We start from the raw sequence: 26,987 nt of genomic DNA on the forward strand, positions 1-26,987 counted from the left end.
CAACCTTAATTCCTCCCATATCGCTGAGATCTCTCATTATCATTTCACTATATAAATTGAAGAGATCAGGTGATAACACACAGCCCTGTCTTACACCTCTCTTGATGTGCCGAGCCTCTGATTCGTCATTTTCTACTTTCACTGATGCCTCTTGATTCCAATATAAATTCTTTATCAATCTTAGATCTTTCCCATCGATATTTATCTGTTCCAATATCCTTATAAGGTCTACATGCCTAACCTTGATCAAAAGCCTTTTCATAGTCAACAAAACAAATATATAGATCTTTTTCACTTCTATTGCTCTCTCCATCAACATTCTCAAAATAAAAATTGCATTTCTTGTCCCTTTATCTCTCATAAAACCACACTGTTCATTGCCAATCTCTGGGAGTATCTTATTTCTTATTCTATTCAAAACAATCCTTAATATTATTTTTGTGATCTGACTCATGATACTGATAGTCCGGTGTTTATTGCACTCAAGTGTTCCTGGTATTTTTGGCATTGTGATAAATGTTGATTTGTACATCTGTGTTGCAGGCTCTCCATCTTCATATATTCCTTCCACTATTTCCATTAATATATCAATGATGTATTCTCCCAGAGCTACCAACATCTCTGCTGCTATTCCATCATCACCTGTTGCTTTATCGCTTTTCATTTGCTTTAAAGATGCCTCTATCTCTGATCTGATTATACTTGGTCCTTCTCCGTTGTCATTGAAGTCTAGATGTTCTATTCTATCATCATCAAACAATTCTCCAATATATTCCGTCCATCTTTCCAATATTTCTTTTGACTCCATTACTATGGTTCCATCCGCTTTTTTGATACCAGTGCTGATACTTCTCTTCTTTTTAAAAGTAATTTCTTTCACCTTATCATACTTTCTCCGTTCATCCCTTTTATCCAAATCTTCTACCTCCTCACAAATCTCATCCATCCATTTCTCCTTTGCCCTTGTGCATTCCCTCTTAATAGTTCTATCCAGAGCTCTATATCTATCTTCATTTTTACCCTTCTGTAGCCTTCTTTCATCCATCATTATCAAGATATCTTCTGTCATCCATTCTCTCCGAGCTCTCCTTTCTGTTTATGGTATTATTTCATTACCTTCTCTTATTGCATTTTCCATATTTTGCCACTTTTGCTGAGGATGTTGGAGCACTGGGTCTTCCTCCTTAAGCTGGTCATATCTATTTCTTACAATTATATTATATTGGTTCTTCATTTCCTCTGACGGCATTAATAACTTTTAATTATTCTTTAGTTTCCAAACTGCCAAAATAACGGGAAGAGAACCGTTTTAAAGATCCAAAGGCCAGGCCCCTGAATGTCTAGCCATCCTCCTTATATCAGCCGGTATTACTATTCCCCAGTCACGTACATTTACAAAGCAAATAACGAAAACACGAGCCAATTACTTTTATCAGTCCTTGGTATCTTTCATTTCCAGAATGTGTTAAATGCTGCGATCCTATAAACAAAAGTCAGGTTGTATTTGTTATGGCAAACCTTGATTTAGGTCATCCTCATTCTGCTTGAATCACAGAGATTCAATTATAAGGGTTGCTCAGCATTAAGATTTGGGCCGCATGGGTTATTCACCACTTAACCATAGGTAGAACACATGAACAATTGAAAGACACGATTAAATTTCTTAAATGGGGTATTTTTTCAGAATGAACACTATGAGCCAACATTGGGTTCACTTTTCATTTTCTGATTTATAATTCCACAATGCCTGCCATTTACAAAAGATGTTGGGATTTAAGATAGTCAATAATCACCAACTGGAACAGGTATAATTTACGTAGTGGTAGAAATGGTAGCTTGGTCTGCTGTATGGCATTTCACTTAATAAATACATTAGCAGGGATCAAACATTTTTCAACAATTATATTGGCTTCATATATTCATGGAATGAAAACTTCAATTTGTTGGACAAAAATATTCTTAAAGCTGTCGTTTTGAATGGCTTCTAAAAAAACTTCTAGTTGCACATAATTACTAATTTCTGAGGTGATATATTTCATGACTTAACTAATGTACAGTGGCATCGCGGGGGGAAGGAGGGGGGCCAGGGCACCCCAGGTTGAAATTCCCTTTATAGACAAACTTTAACCCTTTGGTGGTCAAAAGCAGATACTTTCGCCCTAGCGGTCATGTCCTACGACGGTCGAAAGTGACTTATAACAACAACGTTTAAAAAACTCCACACTACACTGGTGTTGTAGAATAATTGCCGATTTTACCGTCATTACCAGACTCTGATCATGACGTTGTCTACTATCGTCTTCATACAAAAATATTTTTAGTTTATTTACAGTTGTGCTATATATCTAATGACATCATTTTGGTTCTTGTTACCTTTACAACTTACAGGGTACTATTGAGAAATGAATGGATATAGTTTTGGGTTTTTAACACAAATGACATGCTTGTTCATGATATTTTGACTGAAACTATAGTTACGGTTTTGAATAAATGAAATGCAACTTGCTACTGCTGCTTAGAGTTTTAACTTCCAGGGGGAGGAGATGAAGAGGGGACGGGATAGGTTGAAATTTTAGAGATTTCGGATGGTCGTAAGTCTTTTGTGTTATCGACGATATGCACTATTTTGATATATTTCCATGACAAGGATATTGTACTATAGCTGAAAATTGAAACTTGATAATAGAAATTGGGCTAGTGTTGAATATAAGGTTGTGTGGAAATTTACATTTTGTAAAGACGTCAGACGTCTCTTCCTTTCCTATCAATCCTTTCCTATCAATGTATATATTTGTATATAGAATTTCCCGGCCTTTTCGCCAATATATATTTCATCACTATATGTACATTTTGTCTCTTATTATTGCTTTTTGATTGACTATTAACAAACACAAATTGCTCTCACTCAGCATACGGGTCACAGCAATCGAAGGTCGGGCACAGATCCTCTGCTTCCCCCTCTCTCCTTCAAAGACAGCAATAAGCCAGGCAATAAAACTCCCACCATTCTTGCAGCAAAATACCGCATCCTGGTTCCTGCGGGCAGACGTCCATTTCCAGGTGGCAAAAATCATGGATGAGGAAACCAAAGCGGACGTCACCATGACAACGCTGCCGGAGGAAGTCTTCAACAAAATCACCCCATGGTTGGACTCGCACCTGGGCAAAGTCAAGTACAGAGACCTGCGAGAGAAACTCATCGACACATACTCCATGCTCGTCTCAGAGAGAGCCCAACACGCCCTCAACCTGATGACCCAGCCCCTGGGGGACACATCACCTAGGGACGCCTGGGACAAATTACGAGGTCTCCTGATGCTGCCAGGCATCGACTCAGACAGACGGAGGAGGGAGATCAGCTTGTCGCGGGAAATATTCCTGCGACGCCTTGCACAGGAGGTGAGGGCACAAATCATGGATGCTGACGCCCTCTCAATGGACGAATTGGTGAATATCGCACACAAACTCCATGAGGCCACCAAGGCCTCCAAACATGCCGCAACACCTGCAGCCTGGTAGCAGAAGAAGCCGAAATGAGGGACACGAATGTGGTATACAGGAAGAAGGCGCCACCGCAGCAGCAGAAGACGAGGACAAATCCACCCTGGTGTTACTTCCATCGGAGGTTCGGAAGCAACGTCAGAAATTGCAGAACTCCCTGTTCTTTCACAAAAAACTAGAAAGGCGGCCACACATAACAGAAGTGGCCGCAAATCTTAAGGAACCCCAGCCAGTAGGATTCTTCATCCACGACGCCATATCAAGATGACGGATGCTGGTAGACACCGGGGCTATGCAGTCGAGGGAGGACTGCAACCGCATGTCTGGCGCCGCAGCCACACCAGTGGCCGCAAATGGAAGCCCTATCAGCTGCTACGGAACTCAGACCCGCAGAATATCCATCCTGGGCCATAAATATGAATGGCCCTTCATCATCGCGGATGCCAAGTTTCCTTTACTGGGTGCCGATTTCCTCGCAAATCACAGACTGCTAACAGACATCAGCTGAAAACGCCTGCTGGGTACCGGAACCTGCCGCTCCCGACCACTCTCCACTGGACCAGGAATGCCCACTGTATGCTCCATCTCATCGAACATATACCATGCCCTCCTCCACGAATTCCCAGATGTCTTCAAGCCAGAACTGCGTCAGGTGCCAGGTACCCAGGCCAAGCACAGCATCCATCACCACATTACCACCACAGGCCAGCCGACACATGCCAAGTTCTGCCACCTGCCACCCAAGAAGCTCCAAGATGCTAAACGAGCCTTCGCCGAGATGGAAAGGATGGGTATCTGCAGAAAGGCATTGAGTCCATAGGCATCCCCCTCCACATGGTGAAGAAACCAGACGATTCCTGGAGGCCCTGTGGGGACTATCGTTGGTTGAACCTAATGACAACACCGGACCACTGTCCCCTGCCAAACATGCAGGACCTAACAGGCGCCATGCACAGGGCCAAGATATTCACAAAAATGGATTTGCTCAAGTCCTATTTTCAGGTGCCAGTACATCCCGATGACGTTCCGAAGACACCCATCATCACGCCGTTCGGGGCACATACCTTCTACTCCACCTTCAGCCTCAGGAACGCCAGGGCCACATTCCAATGCCTTATGGACAGCATCTTGGGGGACCTGTCCTTCTGCATCTGCTAAGTAGACGACATCCTGATCTTCTCCAGGTCCCCAGAGGAGCACCTGGGTCACATCCAGGCTGTGCTGAAACACCTTCAGGAGAACGGTTTGGTCATCGGATTCAACATATGTACCTTCAGAGTGGAGAAGGTAGACTTCATGGGACATGAGGTCTCTCCAGCAGGTGTATGCCCCATGGCCTCCAAGGTGAATGCAGTGAAGGAGTTTCCAGCTACAAAAACCATCAAGTCCCTGCAGGAGTTTCTCGGCATGGTCAACTATTACCGATGCTTCGTGGCGGGCATCGCCCACACCATGTATCCCCTAACCGGAGTACTGAAGGGGAAGCCAAAAACACTGACTTGGGAAGCCCCGCAGCAAAAGACGTTCGAACAGATGAAGGCAGCCCTTGCCAAAGCCACCACCTTAACATATCAAGACCCCACCGCCCCCCTGAGACTTACCACCGACGCCAGCAACGTCACCTGTGGAGCTGTGCTGGAGCTGATAGTAGATGGTTCCCCCCACCCGTTTGCCTTTTTTAGCCACAAGTTAAAGCCGCCGGAGACCCTGCTACAGTGCATTCGACAGGGAACTACTGGCAATCTATCAAGCCGTGCGGCACTTCAAGTACCTCTTGGACGGCGGCCCTTTCACCACAAGCCGTTGGTACATGCGTTCACGAGGGCGGGAGATGCATGGTCGGCAAGGCAGCAACGGCACCTGGCTGCTATCTCCTAATTCAGCTCACCATCAGTTATGTCGCCGGCAAGAACCCAGTAGCTGATGTCCTATCAAGAACTGAAATAAATTCAGTCCACCTGAGCATAGACTACAAAGACCTAGCAAAGGAACAGGCCGCAGACCCGGAAACGGCAGCTTACCGCATGGCGCTTACCACACTGAGGTGGGAAGACGTGTCAGTGGGTGGATCCAGATCAACACTTCTCTGTGACACCAACACAGGCCGCCCGCGCCCCGATACCTGCGTCACGAAGAAAGCAGATGTTTGACATCATCCATGGGCTGTCCCATCCATCAGGACAGACAACAACACGCCTGATGACAGAGAAATTTGTGTGGCACGGGATCAGGAAGGACGTACAGGAATGGGCGAAGAACTGCACACCGTGCCATACAAGTAAGATCACCCGGCACACGGAATCAGGCATCGAAGACTTCCCTCAACCATGACGGCGTTTCGGGCACATCCATGTAGGCATCATAGGACCTCTGCTGCAATCAGGGGGTGCCAGATACCTTCTGACAATCATAGACCATTCCACAAGATGGCCGGAAGCAACCCCCAATGGTAAAAGCATCAACAAGCGCCTACGCGGAAGCCCTACTCTCAAGTTGGAAGAGCCGTTTCGGTGTGCATGACGACATAGTTACAGACAGAGGCTCGGCATTCTTATCAGAACTCTGGGTCTCCCTGGCATGCCTGATGGGGACAACACTCCACAATACGACGGCATACAACCCTGCGGCCAACGGTATGGTGAAAAGAACCCACCGTTCATTGAAAGCAGCTCTGATGGCACGTTGCACTGACGAAAATTGGAAGGCGCAGCTGCCCTGGGTCCTGCTGGGTCTCCACCACACCAAGGGCAAACGGCGATGAATCTCCCACAGAGGAAGTCTACAGCGAAACACTGGCTGTACCCACAGAGCCAGATGACCCAGTTATGGCCCTTCCAAGGCTAAGAGAAACTGCAAAGAAGTTTGTCCCCTGCCAAAAGACTTTCGTGGACAGGACCCATAACTTCAGCCCAGAAGGCCTGAATACCTGTACACACATCTTCATCAGGAACGATGCCCACCACCCACCCTTGACCAGACCATACAAAGGACCGTACCAAGTTGTCAGTAGAACATCCGAGACCTACTTCATCAACATCCATGGGAGGGAAGACTGGATATTTGTCGACAGGTTAAAGCCAGCCTTCCTAATGGACAGCGGAACTTGGGAGGAAACCAGCAGGCGTCCCAGAATTCCTCTGCAAAACAAGGCCTCGGAGGAAGTGATCGGCATCCTGAAACGTAGTTGAGGACATCCCAAGGGCCGCACTAAGGATGTCATCCACTCAGCAAAAGTGCCGGGCGATTCAGCAATCGAAGCCACCCCACAACCGCAGGTATCAAGAACTCGGGGTCGGCTCCTGCTCTCAAAGAGATACTGTGATTGACATTCAACAGGTCTTCCAGTCATTATTTCATAACAATTGTCTCGGGTGGGGGGAGGGGGGAGTACTTGTAAAGACGCCAGACGTCTCTTCCTTTTCCATCAATCACGATCATGTGTCGCATCTATCAACACAGCGAGAATCTCATGTATATATTTGTATGTAGAATTTCCCGGCCTTTTCGCCAATATATATTTTATTACTGTATGTACGTTATGTCTCTTATTATTGCTTTTTGATTGACTGTTAACAAACACAAACTGCTCTCACTCAGCGTACGGGTCACAGCAATTGAAGGTCAGGCAGTTCGTTTCCATCCGCACGCTGCTATGTACACCTGTGCCTAGGGGAATAAATTAGTCAGTACCCAGTTCTGTCTCTGACCTCACAATTTGAACATTTGATACATTTGCAATTAATAGTAGTAAGAGTTGCAAATTAATTGAAAACTGAGCTCTATAATTTCAAATACAGGTTTACTAATTACTGCTACTATTATTTTCCTTCATTCACATGGATATATACATTCGAGAATAGTATATTTTACTAATTACAGAATTGTATAGTTTTCTTTGGTCCTCCCAAAAATTATCCCCCCACTGATGGAATGCCTGCTATGCCACTGCTACTGTACTAACCATACTGTATACAATTCTGCTGTGAAAACTATAGCATTGTTATGTAAAGAGAACTGGATTGTTTCATTATATATCACTGCATTAAATCCCTCTACAAGATGAGATTCCAGTGAGCATCATAGTGCATGACTTATATCATCCAGCACATCTCCCTTAACCATCTCCACATCTCTTTGGTCCTTGGGTACAAGAAGCTGTGTCCTGGACACTTTCTTCCCTATCATTGCTATTGCTACAGATCACAACACAAGAATTTAAGGGCAAAAGATCCTCTTCCAATTTTTCCATTCTTTCATACAATTTTTTGTTTGGACTTTGACTATCATCCATTCTTTTAAGAGAGCATATCCAAGGAAGTCTCCCCACCTTCAGAAATATAGAGGCAGAATTTTTTTAATTAAAACCTCCAAATTTGTCACTGTGGTACAACAGTATCCTTCAAAAGATTTCAGGAGCAGTGACAATGAAAGCTGCAAGTTTCTTGCGGTAGTGTGCGTTACTGGGCCACCCCTTCAAACTATAAAGCAAGGATAACACTCTACCATTGCAAATATAGACCACTGTTATTGCTGTGTATACTTTTGAATCACTTTTCTAGAATGGATCAAACGTTCCTGTTTTCTTTTCAACTTTAGTGGATATCTCTTCATTCAAATAAGGATTTGAGTAAACAGTAGACTAATATTTTTACTGTAAATTACCTTTAACAAGACCTACAAGTTACATTTCAAGTCTCATATGGCAAGTCCAAAGGACTTGTTCTTAAATAAGGAATGGAAAAGAGCACACTCAAGTTAAAGAAACTGGGCAACCAGACCAGAAGAGAGCAAGGGGAACAAATTAAAAAAATAATAGGCAGAAAGAAATGCAGAGGGCAAAGGGTTCCACCTAAGCACCTTCAGTGCTATCTATGGTCTGCCGTTTAGGATGCCATTTTATGGAGAGGAGACAGTAAAACTGAAATACTTCCATTATTGTTGTTAATACTCTTAACTTCCTGTTAAAAATCCCTTTTCTGAACTACTGCAGCTTTGTAACGGTACAGAATGTTATCCTGTACACTAATAGCAGCATGGTTCATGAAGAACAAATCTGTCACTTAAAAATCAATTATTCTTTCACTGGGCTTGAAACTACACTTTTGCCTTCCCTTCTAAAATTCAAATAGACACTGTCCTCACTATCTTCAGGTGCATGTGACAAAAACACAGAATAGTTGAGTAAGGTTAGTGTGAGTGCACAATTTATAACAAAGTCATTCATTTCTTTAACATCCTATCATCTGGTCTTTACGCCCTAATTAATCCTCATGCCCTAATAAAACACTGTCCTGGACTTGTTCAAAATTGGCACCTTGTCATGCATTGGAAAATCTTTCGTGGGCCAGCTATATCATTCTAATAATTCCTTATTACAGGTAGTCCCTGGTTATGGTGGCTCCGACTTACAGCAACTTTTCAAATATATTCATAAAAAAATTGAATCCGGGTTATGGCTGATGTTCCAACGTTACAATGCTGTAACTATGATTACAGCGCCATAGCTGTACGCACTACAACGAGGTGATAAACTAGTTTAGGGTTCACTATAAGGAGGTCCCTCCTATAAGGAGGGGAGAAAACCAGTTTATTACCAGGGCAAAGCTTAAAACCTATTTCTTTCCTCAAGCTTACATAAGTTTCTCTCTCTGTTATTTTTACAAATTTTTATTACGATGTTCTGAGTTGCAGCGTTTTCCAAATTACGGCATGCTGCTGGAACGGAACTCCCATTGTAACCCGGGGACTGCCTGGTCAAAATACTCCACCTCACAAAACAACAACCAATCAAAGCACTAGTTTCTATTATGGCTTTGAAAAACACAATAAAAAGTGTATCCCACAGACAGGATGGTGGTAAGATAAGTGATTTAGTATACATATCTTTATGTGCTTGAAGCCAAAATATATGAATATGTGTTTTTTGCAATTCAGGAATGTTAATGATTTATGGTGCAAAAATATATAACTAAAAATGTTATAGAGTTGAAAGTGTGTTTGACAAAATGCTCTCACTAATGGGTTGGTAATAGCATCAGTGATTTTGTATTACCTATCAGGGTAATACAAATGTACTAATATATGTACTCCCATAATTCAGGAATGTTACGTGTTATTATAGTGCTCCCCCAATTTTACGCAGGGATAGGTTCCACAACAGACTGTGGAAATGCAAAAATCCCCTCTAAAAATGCTTATAACTGGCTCGCAACTGCCAATACCCTGTACCCCTTAAACTAAAATGCGTATACTGCCTATTTTAAGAGTTCACTGCATAATTTAATAGTTCAAACAAAAATATACCTTAAATCATCATAATAAATTTAATATCATTTCAAACAAAAATACACCCCAAACCATCATCCCAAAACAACTAAAGTCATCTTACATTCCCTCCTACAACTTACTCTAAGTGTACAGAATACACCCCTAAAACGCTTATAACTGCCTATTTTAACAGGTCATCGCCCAACTTAACAATTCAAACAAAAATATACCTCAAACTATCATCCCAGAACACCCCAATATCATTTCAAAGTCATTTTTCAAAATTACCTACCCTTCAGAATGCTAGGTTTGTTAGGTCATGTTAGTATTTTTGTGATTACGTAAAAATACATTTATGATTTAAAAAATTATTTATTATATTAAGTTCTTGGTTTATGTCGTTAGTCCTCACCATCTCCCATAAATTTATTGAAAAATTCTTGTTCCATCATTCTCTCTCTCAGTATACATATCCTTTAATGAAAAAACAGCAAAGCATCAATAAAACGTTCTTTCACTTACAGAATCCATTTATACTGTATGTATTATTGTATTGATCTAATCACCGTAAAAATATTTAAAACCCGAATTTCATATGTAGGCAACACATACACAAAACCACCAGTAGCAAGTTCTCAGACAACAGAATCCCAGTTCTCTCTCTCTCTCTCTACCATACATCAGTACTGTACTCTACATATCCTTTAATGAAATATCAATTACTGTACCAAAAACATAAAAAAACAAAAATAAACAAACCCAGGAAGTTCACTGCATACGTAGGTATATGTTGCCCTATTTTTTACTTTGATTTATTGTACCATATTTCATTACAAGTTTAGTTGACTATGATTTACCACACATTACAACAGTAAACGAGAACAGTTTATTACTGTTGATGTTCCATCTCTAATCACCATAAAAATATTTAAAATCTGAATTTCACACGTGGGCAACATTAAACATTCTTACTCTCCTCCCCAACTGTGCCTGCCAAGTCTTGTCCCAAGCTAGTTATATTGTGCTTAGACTTCAATGTACATAAACACCTCAGTTCTCTCTCTCTCTATACATATCCTTTAATGAAAAAAGAAAGCAAATTATCAATAATGCATTATTTCACTTACAGAATCCATTTATACTATGCTTGGACTTTGATCTAAACACCTCGGTTTTCGCTCTCTCTCTCTCTCTCTCTCTCTCTCTCTGTCAGTATACATATTCTTTAATGAAAAAATACAGTAATTAGTTAATACACAGTGTTGCTCTATGAAAAAAGCAAATCAGTGATAATTTTAGATACAGTCCACAGAAATATTCACAAATTGGTGAAAGTTCCCACATAAAATTGAAAGATATGTTCCACAAAAATTCATGACAAAGTGAAGCGTGTAAAAGTGGGGCTCCATTGTATACAGGAAGAAAAAGTTACCAGCAAAGTACTGCATAAATGAATTTTAGTTGAGTGATATCATACTCTATCCAGATGATTGATAAATGGGAAGGTTTTAACAGGTATTCTGCTGAGTATCATATTTTGGAGTTTGTGACATGTTGCATGAATCTGGAGGATGTGAGTATTAGTGTTTCTTGCAGTTCAGGAATGGTTTGCATGTATGCGATTAAAATGTACCTCAATAGCTTTCTAATGATACATTATACAGTAATTTTCATATTTCTGTAACACCTAAAATATTTTATGTCCTATAATGGTTAAATAATTTCACAATTAATAATCATATAAATGGAAACCACAATCAAAGAACTCTTCTACTTTTTCAAAACCTGTCGCAAGGTTTATAGATGCAATAAACAGCATGACACTCTTCTCATGACTTTTCCTTGTATTTGTCTTAAAAGAGAACCTTGTTTTTGCAACAGAACAAGCATGTCAAACCACACTGACTCTCAGAATATAAGCATACTCCAGCTGCGTGTAGTCTTTGTAAGGTAGGCCCAAAAAAAATTTTACCTGGAAATGCCAAGATAAGGAGAAGAGGCCTCTGAGTGGCTGTAATGCCAGATTTGGCTGCAGGCATGAGACGCCTCTCTCTTGAAAGGAGGTTACACCTTCATTCCCATGTACCAAGTGGCATACTGCCAAGATATGAGTTGTACAGAAAATTGGGTTGTTGTAACAAAGCAATCAGCAATCCCAGATAAGTTGCAATCCCCTTAGACCTTGCAATAGCTAGCTCATAGTTTTTATCTGTTTATAAACAAGTAGATATGCAAATTGATTAAAGATGAATATACTGTATGAAGCACATATGTAAACTGCTGAAAGAAGTAAACAAAGGTTAAGGCATCATTGTACAGTAACCACTACAGCCTTGTTAACATACATCCATACTCACATCCTTAACAATACCACGAAGACTGTTCTGATGTTTTGCAACAAAAGGAATGCAAATTCTCTAGAAATAAAAGTTCTGCTGCATTATAACTTAGTGGTATTTACAATGGCCAAGTAGGTTACATCTCAGTAACTGCCTAAATCATAATCATCATTAAGAAAAAGAAAATTACCTGATGTGCAATTGTCTCTTGAAGATCAGGATCCAATTAAGAAGACGACATTCAGGTAGAAGAAAAATACTTCAGTTAGGCTACAGTAAATCATTCATCCAAAATATGATATATATACCATCACTTCTTTAAATATAGGAATTGCAGAAAATAATATGGCTCCAGTTGCTGAAAATAAGCTAAGTAGGAAGAGACAAAGTAAACACAGAACAACTTGTAGGAAAAGAGCAATGCAGCTGGGGCAAAAGGGATTCTACTGAGAATCTTAAATACCATCTACAGTGGGTCATTCCAAAAGACACCGTACTAATTAAGTCCAATCCACATCTCAGCTGAGGCTAGCAGGAACTTCAATCTGCATTAGGGGAAAACAAGTAATTAATATTGTCTACATGCTCTAACAACTAATTTTTATGACTGGCAATTCAACCATAAAAACAATTGGTGCCAAAACACTACTCTGTGAAACACCATACATGATAGATTTGGGCTCTATAAATACCATCTACAATATCAATCTTCTACTAGTCACTTGAAAAATTGTTCTCATATCAGAACCCTATAACTAATAAAAATGCAGGATTTGTATATGGCCAAGATCCAACCTTATCATACTTTTGTGGGAACCATGCCTGGATCTGTATAACAGAATAAAATAACTTGGTTTCTGGTTTCAACCAACTTTGATAATTTTGGAAAATATTTTCAAAGTTTTATGAACAGTGTGCTTGAGTGAAACTTAAAAAGTCCCTCCTATAAAGTCTAAATCGCCAATATCAAATTAATAGATGGTTAAATCTTAAAGGACATAAAATTACCATTAAAATCCAAATTAAAATCTACATCTGTATGTTGTTCATGATTGACAGCAAAAACCATATGTTTACTACAAGTTTTTGCATTTACAATAATAATAAAAGACTAATAAAAGGCAAGGATAATGGGTGGAATTTATCCTTCTTATCAATAATGAAGGATAATTTCATTATGGTCACATATTCAAGGTTATCATCAAATTACTCTCAGTAATCACACAAATTATGATAAAAAATCGTTTTATTATCAAAATATATATAATATACATTGTGTCCAATAATAAATTTGACTCCTAAGACGTAACAACCTCATTTGCCCCTTCAAAATCCATACCAACTCCACTCATCCCCTCAACATCAACTTCTGATTCAGTTGCATTTAGCATGTTCAGTGTAACATCCCGTCCGCCCATCATACTTGAGGAGCCACCACTGCCTCCAGGTGTGGATGTGGCAGTCTGCTGAGCCTGCAATGCAGCAGCTGTCTGGGGAGGAATTCCAGCATCTTCAAAGGCCTTCTTTTTTAATGCTGTCCGAATCTGAGTCCTGATGATAAATAGTAAAGCTGAATTTCTAGTGGCAATGTCTCTTTAACGCTAGTCATAAAATTTGTTGTTGTTTGTGCTAAATTAATCCAGCCATGTGCTAAAAAGGGGTCTTGCTTCTGTAGCAACCCATAAGATATATAAGATAAGCTTCAAATACTTTTCTAAAGAGGTCAGAAAGTCTAGAAACTGTTTATAATTTTTTTATAGCCATCACAAGATAAATAGAAGTACTATGAATGGATGAATTATGAAGCATAAATTTGACCTAAGTTACATGAAAACATTTATATTCCTCTGACTGAAATTCCTATGCACCCAAAACAAATTATTGCATACGTCTGTGAGAATGATCTTCACTACGGAGAGGTATAGAATACAGCAATGACTAAACATATACAGTAATACCAAACATCTCTTTATCATTCTTACGTATGAAAGATGGCTTCCAATAATAACCAGGTAAGTATGCTTGCATTTTAATTAGTAAGAATGATTTCTGACAACTATGAACTTACACAGTACGAGATTTTATCCTCTGGCTGATAACATTAAGATCATCACCAAATCTTCTCACAGACGAACGCAGCATTTCTATCTCTTCATCAGTCCATTTGGTGCTGAAGAAAAGAAAATCTATTACTTTTCTGACTACACTCACACTACTTCCAAGAACAGCCCATTGCAATCTACAATATTTCAAAAATGTGTTTCAATGATTAGGTCATTTCAAAATGCACCACCACCAATGCAACTAGAATTATGGCTCGTTTTCCTTTTAGAGGATTACAGAAGGCTACAAATACAAATCCAAGCCAATTTGTGTACTACAGCATTCAAGTTCCAGCCATTTACAAGGTTTCTGAACCGAATCCATGTAAATACTAGCTATGAAGTACCAAAAGGGGGAGAGAAAAGGATTTGGGAGATTGTATAGCTACTGTAAGTGTTTTTTATATTTATAATTGCTTCAGATGTATATTCTTTCAAGTCTTAATATGCTTTTAAAAAGATCTGTAAAGCTCAAAGCAAATAAATGGACTAAACATCCCATCATCATAAGAACTTGAAAAATTTGGTCTATGGATAGGATAATGTGTTGAGCAACTTTGTGTTCAGAAAATTTTGTGACAAGTGGTACTAACTCCTTGGGAGTGAAGTTTCGCAGTTTCATACTGTATTGCTAACTGATTATTATATACTTACCCCGCGGGTGACTGTTCTGCTGTTGGATGAAGTTGCATTGTTAATTCAGCTAGTTTGTTGAAAGCTGTACCAGCAGCCAAGAAGATTTCACCAACCTTGTTTAAAAGGAATAAAAATTTATAATTATTGTTCTATCACATGGAACTCTAGGTGAAAAAGTAATTTTGACAGGATATTCCAGTGGGATTATGGCATAATAATTTTTTTATTTTTTTGTGCTGTCACAATAATGAACTCCATTTCTGTTAAAAACAGCATGAAGGCTTATTAAATACAGTAACTCCTGAGCCATGAAGTGGTTACCTCAACAATGCTTTTGCATAAACTGCAGTGCTGTACTGTTTTGTATCACAGAATTACTAACTTTAACCTAAAATTTCTCAACCTGGCAAATGTTAGGTAAGATAAAATAAGAACTACCTTACAAAGCACCACCTTCAAAATAATCCCAAGGGCATTAGCAAACTCCACATCCTTCATCCTAAACAATCTTAACAGTAAGGATCAAATTTGGTAAAGTGGCACCAAAACTTAGTGGACCTCAATTTAGCGGATTTCATTACTTAATGCACTCACTAGAGTCCAATAAAAATGAAACATGACATTTTTATGATAAAATACAGTTTTACATATACTTACCAAGTAATTAAATAGCTATAGCTATTGGTTCATAACCTATGGCGCTTAAAAATTCAAAATTCACGTGGTGGTGCTTCTATCATTTGTGTCTAGGTGACAAGGTCCCGCCCACTATCCAGGACTCAAAGGAACAACTCAGCAGAGAGCTCTATTCGTTTCATGCTCTAATGTCCATGCAAGGGGAGGAGGGCGGGCTCCAATCATGTAATTACTTGGTAAATACTGTATATATAAAACTTTGTCATAAAAATGTCATTTTTATGTAAGTAACTTACCGAGTAATTACACAGCTGATTCCACATTGTTAGGAGGTAGGAAAGAGCAAGGACATATTCTACTCCAAAACAATAAATAAGTAATGAATTTGAAATAGAAAGGTTTCTAACATTAAATAAATGTTTGTTGTTTCCTTACCTGTTGAGAGAGCTGCTGCAGGTAGGTACTGCCTCTGGTCGGCGCTTCTCTCAACTTGTAGCGGGCGTGGCAGTGTAGGCAAGGGTCGTCCCTACATTAGTGGGAACTTTGCAGCGGAGGAAGCACACCCTATGCTGACAAAGTTTAAAAGATGTCCTTGCCCTGGGCATAGACCAGAATGCAAAAGAACAACACAACAGAATTAAAACCGTAACCTAACCCATTAAAAACAAAACTTGTGGGTACTCCAGGTACATAGTACCCCCAGGCTCCCCATAGACTCAAAACCTTAAGTCAAGGTGCGTGGATAGCAAAGGAACAGAGAGTTCCCTTTGCTTCCTCTCCCAACACCCTGCCAGCCACGGAGAAAGGTCCTAAATTGTTACAATTTTCAAACCCGGTCTCTATGTCCTTGAGGTAGTGTGAGGCGAAGATGGATTTGCACCTCCAGAACGTCGACTGCAAGATCATAGAGAGAGACAAGTTATGTCTAAATGCCAGGGAAGTTGTGACTGCCCTAATTTTGTGAGCCTTAACCTTAACTAAAGGAAAGACTTCTTCATGGATCTGAGAGTGGGCTTCTGATATCAACTCTCAGAAAAAAGGAAATGGCATTTTTTGAGAGCAGATGAACCGGGCTACTTACAGAGCACCAGAAGTTGCTTGAAGGTCCTCTAATCTTTTCCGTCCTGTGAAAGTAGTACCTGAGACACCTCACTGGACAGAGAAGCCTCTCTTCTTCCTCAGGTACTAAGACGTCCATAAGATTCTTGATAACAAAGGATCTAGGCCAGGGCTTGGAAGGGTCGTCGTTTTTAGCAAGGAAACCAAGAGAAAGAGAGCAGACTGCGTCCCCTTGCGCAAAACCTACTCTCTTGTCTATCGCCTGTAACTCACTAATACATTTGGCAGTAGCAAGAGCCACTAAAAAGAGAGTCTTCTTGGTGAGATTCCTGAGTGAGACAGAACGGAGAGATTTGAACTGAGGACCTGGAAGCCATTTCAGTACGTCTAAGTTCCAAGAGACACTGAAAGAACTTTCTTGCTTAGTAGTATCAAAGGATTTGATTAAGTCACCGATGTCTTGTTAGAAGACAGATCCATTCCTCTGTGCTTAAAAACTGAGCTGAGCATCGACCTATACCCTGACAGACTTCAAGAATATTAAAAAATCAGCTATTTGACTTATAATGTCTCAGAAGAAGAGATGTTATTGCGGCTACACCACCTTCTGAAGACTGCCCATTTGGATTGGTAGAGCTTTGTAGAAGGCACTCTTCTACACCTTGCAATCGCCTCTGCAGCCTGTCGCGAAAAGCCTTTTGCTCTGACGAGGTGCCTGACAACCTGACAGTCTGAAGCCTGTCAGGGCCAGAGCGGACAACCCTTGGTGGAATCTGAGGATGTGGGGTTGTCTGAGCAGCGACCGTTTATGTGGAAAGAGTCTTGGATAATCTACCAGGAGCCGAGTCAGATCTGGGAACCATTTTGGGCCAAAAGGGAGCAACTAGGGTCATGGAGGTGCTCTGATGCGTCGACAAGTTGTTGATTATCTCCCTGATCATCCTGAAGGGAGGAAATGTGTATACATCTAAGCATGTACAGTCCAGAAGCATGGCATCCGTTACCCATGCTCGAGGATCCGGGACCGAAGAGCAAAAGAGTGGAAGACAGTAATTTCTCAACACTGCAAAGAGATCTACTGTGGACTTGCCCCATAATCCCCACAAATCTTTGCAGACTAACGGGTCTAGGGTCCATTCGGTCAGAAGGACCTGTTTATGGCGGCTTAGTTCGTCTGAAATAATGTTCATTCTCCCTTGAATGAACTGGGTAATAAGAGTGACACGATTCTCCTCCGCCCACAGAAGGAGATCCCTCGCTGTCTTGTACAGAGCGAAGGAATGAGTGCCCTCCCTCCTTGCGAATGTAAGAAAGAGCAGTGGTGTTGTCCACACGCACTACTATCTTCTTGCCGCAGACTAGAACCAAGAAGGACTGAAGGCCCAGGTGAACTGCTCTAAGTTCCTTCGCATTGATGTGAGACTTCCGTTGCAATGTCGTCCATGTTCCGGAGACTTCCCGGCCATCCAGGAGCACCCCATCCTAGGTCGAAGGCGTCTGAATAAAACTGAAGGTCGGGGCTCACTGGAAGAAGAGACTTCCCTCCTGAAGTCTTTCTTCATAAGACCGCCACTGGCGATCCTCTTCGATTTCCAACGTAATCAGGAAGATGAAAGAGTATGGTTGGGTCTTTCTATACCAGTTTGCTTTCAGGAAAAACTGAAGGGGTCTAATCTCACAAACTGCTCTACTGATGCAAGGGTCCCTAGGAGACTCATCCACTGCACTGCCAAGCAGGAAGGAAGTGCAAGGAACTGACTGACAGTCTGACGGCAGTTGTCGACTCTTTAGGGAGAAAGAAAAGCTCGAAAGTCCGAGAATTCAGTATCATCCCTAAATAGGGAATCTCCCAAGTCAGTGTCATAAGGGATATCTTCTCATTTATGAGAATGCCTAACTCCTGTGTCAGGCGAAGACTCCCGGTATAAGTTGATGTTGATTCCCAGAAGATGAAGCCAATTCCCTAGAGGAGCAAGGATTTGTGTGAAAACTTGCGGGGCCATCGACAAACCGAAGCACAGGGCCCGAAAAATGAAGCGCAGAAATTTCTGTGAGTCTGGATGAACAGGAACGCGAAAATACACATCCTGCATATCCAGGGTGACCATCCAGTCCCCCTGCTGCACTGAAGATATGACTGAGCAAACAGTCTCCATATGAAACTTGATGATCAGGGATTTGACTTCCTGAGAGAGGGCCAATAACTTCGCGGAACCTTCTGAATACGCTGTCAAGGCAATTAGCAATGTTACTAATGGGGGAACTATCACAAAAGGAATGGCATAGCCCTCCTTGAGAACCTCGACCACCCAAGGTTCCATTCCTCTGCGCTCCCATCCTTGCCAAAAAGGTAGAAGTCTGGCTCCTACTTGGGCACGGAGGACTAACTTCTCATTTCTCGAGGTTGGTCTTGAAGGAAGCCTTCTTAATGGACTTCGTAGGAGGTCACAAGTTTGATCTGGGTCTAGTCTGGGTTTCTGTCTTCCCCCCACGAAAGGGCTGAGGCTGTAAGGGGGAAGAACAATCTCGACGTGGAAGGCACAGACTCCCTCGGACGCCTATTGGACTGTGCTAACAAGTCAGTGGTAGACTTCTTCTGCAAGTCTGAAAGAGTCTCCTTCACTGTGACATGAAAAGAGAGGTGAGAGTTACTTAGAGGAGTGAAAAGTAGAACTGACTTCTGTTGGTGAGACTCCTTTCGAGGTGAAAGAACACCAGAGCTCCCTCTTTTTTAGCACACCCATTGAAAAGAGAGAGGCTAGTTCTGAAGAGCCATCTCTAACTGGCCTATCGACGCACGAAAGAACTCCCAGCCAATCTGAGGCACAGTCTTCAGCGAGATCTGGACAATCCTCCATCTTTCTTGCAAGAGCCCCGATGGCCCAATCAAGAAAACTAAAAATCTTGAAAACCTTAAAAATGTTCTTGATAAGGTGCTCAAGTTTGGGGGAGGAAAACATTATCTTGGACATAGAAAAGGCTGTTTTATGAGCTGAATCCACCAGACTGGAGAAGTCCCCCTACGAGGAGGCAGAGACTCCCAAGGAAGGAGCTTCCCCAGTGGCGTAGAACGAGTACCTATCTTCAATAACTTGCTGGGTGGAAAAGTGAGTGTTGCTTTGCCCTGCTCTCTCTTAGAGGCCAGCCAGCCATGAACCTCTGGGAGAGTCTTCTTCAAGGAGGAGGAAAGAACTAGTTTGGGTAACCTGGTACCCTCCGACGACTGCTTTCTCATGAGGAAGGTAGAAGCTGGAGAAGTAGGAGCAATAGGAACAAAGAAATCTGGAAAGCTATCCAAGAGAAAACACAAAAGAGACGAGTATGCTGAAGAGGGGACTGTATCCTGAACAACTTCTTCCTCCTCTGACACAAAGACTTGTCCTTGGTTTCAGGAATTGAAGAGGTTTTCTTCAAAAAAACCCATAAGTTCCATCAACTGAAGCTAGAGTGGGGCTAACAAATCTTCTTGAACTGATGATGATGTCGGCTGATGAGAGGAAGGTGCTTGGGGCCCAGAAGAAGCGGCTGGGTGCTCAGCTGTTGGTGCCGGAAGCTGGGAGTTGGAGCCGGGTGCTCAAAAGTGAAGTCTAGCGCAATTAGCAGGCACCGGGCACTCAGAAGAAGTTGGGTGCTTATAGCGCTCAGGACTGTCTCCCAACCAGTGACGAGGGCAAGCTGGAGAAGCAAGGCTGGTCCTGAAAGCTGCAGGAAGGTTGTGGGCTAACCTCTCTGTACCTCTTGCCTGCCAGAGGAAAGGTATTGCCAAGATCAGCATGTCTCTTGAGCGGGCGTGAAGAAGCAGGGAAGTAATATGGGCGCTTCTTGTCCGGGCTGGAAGCTTCCAAATCTGAGGAAAGCTGATGCACTGGAATGCCTTTCCAATTGCGCTTAGTCGAAGGCTGGGAGCGAACGACAGGCTTGACAGAGGGGGTGACCGCCCTTGGGCAAACGCCACCAACCTCACTTGGACCTCCGGTACACCTTCTTCCCGGTGCAGGGAAGCAGGACAGGGACCTTCGTCTAGGAGCACTGGTGGGACAGACAGCCACCTCCTCAACATTCACAACACTGTCACTTCTCACTGCACTGTCATTATTCACATTTTTCTCCATCAGAGATCTAATAGCAGACCCCATCTCCATAATGGTATTGGATAATAATCCAAACTTTTGATCGAACCTTGACTCAAGGCTGGCAATGGCATGGAGAGCGAAATCATGGGAACCTGGAACAGGAGTAGATGGTAAAGTAGGAGGGCACAGAATGGGAGAAACAGGAGGAATTGGAGGACTAACAGCTCTATCATCCATCTCCATAATGGTATTGGATAATAATCCAAACTTTTGATCAAACCTTGATTCAAGGCTGGCAATGGCATGGAGAGCGGAATCATGGGAACCTGGAACAGGAGTAGATGGTAAAGTAGGAGGGCATAGAACGGGAGAAACAGGAGGAATTGGAGGATTAACAGCTCTATCATCCTACATTAGCAGGAGTAGAATCTGTACTGGTCCTATTCTCAGCCCTAAGGGCTGCTTTCCTCTTTCTATCTCTTTCAAATTTTTCTGCATGAGATTTTAAGGTTTTCCATTTTTTATCCTCCCAATCCTGACACTCTATGCAAGTATTATCTTTACTACATTATTGCCCCTACATTTAGTGCATTTAGTATGAGAATTGTAAGAAAACTTGTTAACCTAGTTTTACAACCCTCAGAACAGAAGCGAATACTGGATGAACTGGAGTCTGACATCGTTAACTAAAGCAATTCCTAAAGTTAACCAGACAAAACAATTCACCAATGACTGAAAGCCACAAAACAACAAATTCTGAATACTTCACTAAGATCGGGCTGGAAGCTGGATAGTGGGCAGGACCTTGTCACCTACACACAAATGATAGAAGCGCTGCCATGCGAATTTTGAATTTATAAACTGCCGTAGGTTAGGAACCAATAGCTATGTTATTACTTGGCAAGTTACTTATATAAAAAGTGACATTTTTATAATAAAATAGTTTTATATATACTCACTAAGTAATTACATTGCTATTAGTTCCTACTTTTCGCAGCAGCTTAAGTTTTAATAATTTCACAGTAGCGCTCATATTGTTAGTGTAGGTAACAGACCCTGCCCACTTTTGGGGAAGAATAGGTACAACCGGCTCAGGTATTCAATTCGTTCATGCATAATGTCCATTTGAAGGGAGGCGGGAGGGCTCCGATCATGTAATTACTTGGTAAGTACATATAAAACTTTATTTTATTATAAAAATGTCATTTTTATATAAGTAACTTACCAAGTAATTACAGTACTGAATCCCAAAGAGAAAGTGCATGAACTCCAATATGGATGCCTTTCCAGTGGCTGTCCGCCGAGTCCTGGTAATCCTGAACGACAGGCTCGGTTGAGGGGGCAACTACCCGTGGGCAAACCCCACTGACCTCCCTGGGACTTATGGTTTGCCTCCTCCCAGGTTTAGGGGAGTTTGACAGGGACCTTCGTCTAGGAGCATCGGTGGGACGAGTAGCCACCTCCTCCACTGACACAACACTTGCACCGACGTCACTGGCACTAATCTCATCCATAAGGCCTCTCACTGAAGCCCCTATTTGAGCTACAGTGTTCACTAAGAGACCAATTTTCTGGTCCATCCTGGCTTCCAGACTGGCGATGGCATTGGGTTCACAAGGTTGGAAGTTGGATAATGGAGTCACAGGTAAGGTTGGAGGACTGGTGATTGGGGAGAATGCGGGAGAATGCAGATATAGGAGTTGAAAGGGCATGCAAAACAGGAGAACCCTGACTAACTGAGTTCTTAGCTTCGGTCTTAGCCACTGCTCTCCTACGTCTGTTTTTCTCAAGTTTGTCTAAGTAACTAGTTAAAGTCTTCCATTTCCCCTGATCCCATTCTTTGCATTTGTCACAGGTCAAGACTGCATAGCAAGTTTGTCCTCTACTTTACAACAAATGGTATAAGCGTCATAATTGGTAGAAGTTAGTCGGGTATTACAGCCTTTGCTGTAAAACCTACTACTAGCAGAACTAGAGTCAGACATTCTGAAAAAACAAAGTCCAAGCTAAATAAGCTAATGCAATTAGCACAATCACTACCAAGACATGGAATATTTCACCAAATGATGATGAAAATCATCTGGCAAATTGTACTAAGTCAAAAGAAAGCTGAAGTTAATAACCATGTTACGCTGTCAACTGGCAGAAACGAATTGGGTTAGTTAGTAGTGTTGTACCTATCCTTCCCCGGAAGTGGGCGGAGCGAGTTATATACACCAAAATATTGGAACGCTACCACAAATTTTCAAATTTTAGCTGCCGATAAATGAAACATAATAGCTACGTAGTTACTTGGTAAGTTACTTACATAAAAAGTCAATTTCCCAGGCAATAACCCATGCAGAGCCGTTCTATAGTTCTACCAAAAAAAGTACAGTATATACAATGCAGTACAGGTGAGATACTTTGAGAAATTTACTGAGAGAAAGCATAATTCACCGTCTTGTAGCCTATTCATCTTTGTCTTGGTAAACATGGCGGATGCTCTGCTTGGTGCCTTTTTTAATACCAGCCCCTTGGTGATAAAAGAAAAAATGATAAACAACAGGCTAGACAGTAAATTTCTCAAATTATCTCACTACTGCATTAGGATAGCCTATACACCCCTTTCTATATTCTCCAGTCAAGAAGTCACAATAGGCCTATAGTCAAACCAAAATGTCAAGGCAGGTGACAGGAGGTTTCTCCCGGACTATATTGTTTGCAGTTAAGAACATTTTGGTCATTTTACCCATAAGAAAATTCCCCTTTACTTAAACCTAAAACCTCAGCGGTAAAGGCGAATTAAGCACTCAGATGGAGTGTCCACCCCTCCGTATTTATCCCGGATTTTCTTTGTTTTCATTTCTTCTAAATGCGACATCAAGTAACCTTTCCTTGTGTGTGTGTGCATATATATTTATAAGCCCTTCTCAGTCTTTGTGAAAATTCCCAGGAATCCTGATGCAGTCGTAGGACGCCATTACAGGATGGGTCAACGGTCATCTTCTCTCAGACAGAGGAAACCTTCCTCCCTCCAGAAACCCCGCCAAAAGTTCCTTGGGATTTAGCATCACCTTACCTGGCACCGATTGGCTGATAGGCCTAAGGAGAAGTGCCAGGGCCAATCATGTCCAGTAGAGAAGAAATCGGGGGTTGTGAGGTATTACAAGGCGGGAGGAAGATGCCCAAAAAGGCGTCCTTTTTTAGGCAGAGCGTTTTTGTCGAGGTTAGGGGAAAGACGTGCTTTCCCTCGCTGCATCCGCACTGGGGCTGTAAGCGAGCAACACCTGTCACACCTGCGTGCAGTGCTTGAGGACAGCCTAATGTTCCACACTAACAAAATGGTACCTCCCTACCCGGGACTGGCTGGGTATTTGGAAGAAGAGCCAGTGGAACCTGCAAGCGAGGAGGTGGGGCCATGCTAACCAAGCAGGTGCGTGCTCAAGAGTTCGTGTCAAAGGTGAATGATATTGCAAAGTGAATGAGAGGGGTCAGTGATCAAAACTTGTAATTGTCGTCCCATGTCCTTGCCTTGGAATCTGAGATATACGAAGAGTTTTAATGTTATGATGTTTCTTGTTTTATGTTTTTGATTTTCCAATTATTTTGAGTGTCAACATCATTTCCTGTGTGTCATAATTCAGTGTCAGATTTTTTAAAAATTGTGGTTGTATTAATTTTGTTTTTGCAACGTTCCTTGTTATGCTTTTATTTTTTGTTGTCGTTGTCCTTATTTTGTTTTTAATAATATACCAACCTAAATGTCGCATTTTCTGTAAGATTTCCTTTGTGCTACGTATGCACAGGGGTTGGAATTTTTTGGCGAGGATTCATGAATTTTTCGTTATTATTGTTTTGTGTAGTTGTTTTAAAGGTAAATTGATGCTATGAAATTATGTTTTTTTTTTTTGATATGTTAAAAATTTCACTGCTTTTTACTATGGTATTGTGTCTAAATTGCCAAATTATTGTTTTTGTTGTGTTCAATTCTTTCAGGAGAATTTTGTACATTAGCGGGATGCTATGTCATTAAAAATGTGATGACATATTGTCATGATTGCCAATGCAGTGACAAAATGTATTATTTTCTGGTCATTGTTATGACCACCATTTTTTATGTTTAGTATAGTGCAAGACTTGATCTTTTAAAACTTTTTATTTTTTTGGGTACTGATCTGTTTCCAGGAAAGGGTGAGGTTGGTTGGGGGATTTTGCAGGGTATAAAAAAAAAAAAAATAAATACATAAAATAAATAAATGAGTAATTAAAAGATAAGAATATACAGTTTTTCTTGGGTTGATTGTAAGACGTGTTCCATTCACTTGTAATTTTGGTTTGTACACGTGTCAGCTGGCCCCCTTAGAAATAGTTAGTTAATTTTAATTGGTTAAGTCAGTAACCGTGAGGGACGAGGCTCATGGCGGGATCCGGGTGTGGAGGGGTAGACGCATCTTTGCGGGGACGCAAAGGACTTGGGAGGGGAGTGCTAAGCCCTTCTCAGTCTTTGTGAAAATTCCCCGGAACCCTAATGCAGTCATAGGACGCCATTACAGGATGGGTCAACGGTCATCTTCTATCAGACAGAGGAAACCTTCCTCCCCCCAGAAACCCCCCCAAAAGTTCCTTGGGATTTAGCGTCACCTTACCTGGCACCGATTGGCTGATAGGCCTAAGGAGAAGTGCCAGGGCCAATCGTGTCCAGTAGAGAGGAAATCGGGGGTTGCGAGGTATTACAAGGCAGAAGGAAGATGCCCAGAAAGGCGTCCTTTTTTAGGCAGAGCGTTTTTGTCGAGGTTAGGGGAAGGACGTGCTTCCCCTCGCTGCATCCGCCGGGTTCCCCCTCAGCCTCTCTCTTTCTCTCTATCTCTCTCGTGTTTACTGTAAGTTTTAGTTGCTTAGATACTTGGGCCCTTGTGTAAGTTTCAGATAATACAGATCATTGTTAAATTTACCCCCCTGTGTCTTATTTAAGCATGACCCACAGTACTGCAGCGGACCAGTGTAAGTCAACCAGATGAGAGGTCGGGGTCATATATATATATATATATATATATATATATATATATATATATATATATATATATATATATCCCCGGTTTATACGGTTATATATACGTTCGATATATATATTTCAAATATATTCATCAGAAATTATTTATATATATGTTTCGGGTTATATGTATATATATATATACGGAAGAAATATGGCCCAAAAACGGCAGAATAATCATAATTTGAATATTTTTTATGTATAAACTCAATAATAATGCAGTTTATATTGTTTTCAATGTACCCAGAGCATTAAAAGTAAGGTTTTCTTATGATTTTTGACGATTTTACGATTTTATATACATATATATACATATACAGAGCGGAACATACATATAAGGAAATATATATATATATATATATATATATATATATATATATATATATATATATATATATATATATATATATATATATATATACAGTGATCCCTTGTCTATCATGGATAATGGGGCCCAGAACCCCCGCGATAAGTGAAATTCAGAAGTAGCATTGGCCCCTCCCTAGGAGCCATATACTGTACTGTATATCATAGTATATATTTAAAGGCTTTATAGCCTTTCCCACACTGTTATAAACACTTCCTATGCACTTAAACACTGTATTACTATTTTGATCTCCTATCACAGTAATATGCATAAAAAAAAGATCGTCCCATATTTGTAATGTTTACGTTCAGAGAATCAGCTGACTGAAGCTGCTCACTACTAACGAAAGAATTAGGAAAATCATTTTTTAGTTGCTAAAAGAAACAAATTTATCAATGAAATTATTTTTAATTCTGTACATAAAAGTTTATGATGCAGTAATTCATATTTCATTGAGAGAGAGAGAGAGAGAGAGAGAGAGAGAGAGAGAGAGAAATGGTGTGTACTGTACAGCACAGTAACTTGGGACGAGACTAAGTCTTGACTAAGTCTTGACAAGCTGGTGATGAGAGAGTATACAGTATCCTTGAGTTGCTTACGTATGAAATTCGGATTTTAATTATTTTTACAGTGATTTAAGATGAAACATCAACAGTGATAAGATATTCTCTTATGTGCCACTCACGTGCCTTGTCCGAGTGCCTGTATTACTATTTTGATCTCCTATCACAGTAATATGCATAAAAAAAGATCGTCCCATATTTGTAATGTTTACGTTCTGGGAATCAGCTGACTGCAGCTGCTCACTACTAACGAAAGAATTAGGAAAATATTTTTTTAGTTGCTAAAAGAAACAAATTTATCAATGAAATTATTTTTAATTCTGTACATAAAAGTTTATGATACAGTAATTCATATTTCATTGAGAGAGAGAGAGAGAGAGAGAGAGAGAGAGAGAAATGGTGTGTACTGTAC

The 26,987-nt window shown here is 41.0% G+C and overlaps 1 protein-coding gene across 3 annotated transcripts in view; it reads right to left on the reverse strand.

Moving 5' to 3' along the window:
- Window positions 1-13,335: 13,335 nt before the first annotated feature.
- The window catches only part of LOC136834303 (chromatin complexes subunit BAP18), a 21,447-nt gene continuing 7,795 nt past the window's right edge, over window positions 13,336-26,987 (reverse strand). For all 3 annotated transcript variants that reach the window (XM_067096734.1, XM_067096716.1, XM_067096725.1), the window contains exons 2-4: window positions 14,864-14,958; window positions 14,176-14,277; window positions 13,336-13,658 (exon numbers count right to left, since the gene is read on the reverse strand). In XM_067096734.1, coding sequence (XP_066952835.1) covers window positions 13,406-13,658; window positions 14,176-14,277; window positions 14,864-14,901 — 393 coding nt within the window. In that variant the 5' untranslated portion in view covers window positions 14,902-14,958 and the 3' untranslated portion in view covers window positions 13,336-13,405. The remainder of the gene's footprint in view (window positions 13,659-14,175; window positions 14,278-14,863; window positions 14,959-26,987) is intronic.

Source organism: Macrobrachium rosenbergii, chromosome 4 (assembly GCF_040412425.1).
Source record: "Macrobrachium rosenbergii isolate ZJJX-2024 chromosome 4, ASM4041242v1, whole genome shotgun sequence".
Classification (NCBI taxonomy): Eukaryota; Metazoa; Arthropoda; class Malacostraca; order Decapoda; family Palaemonidae; genus Macrobrachium; species Macrobrachium rosenbergii.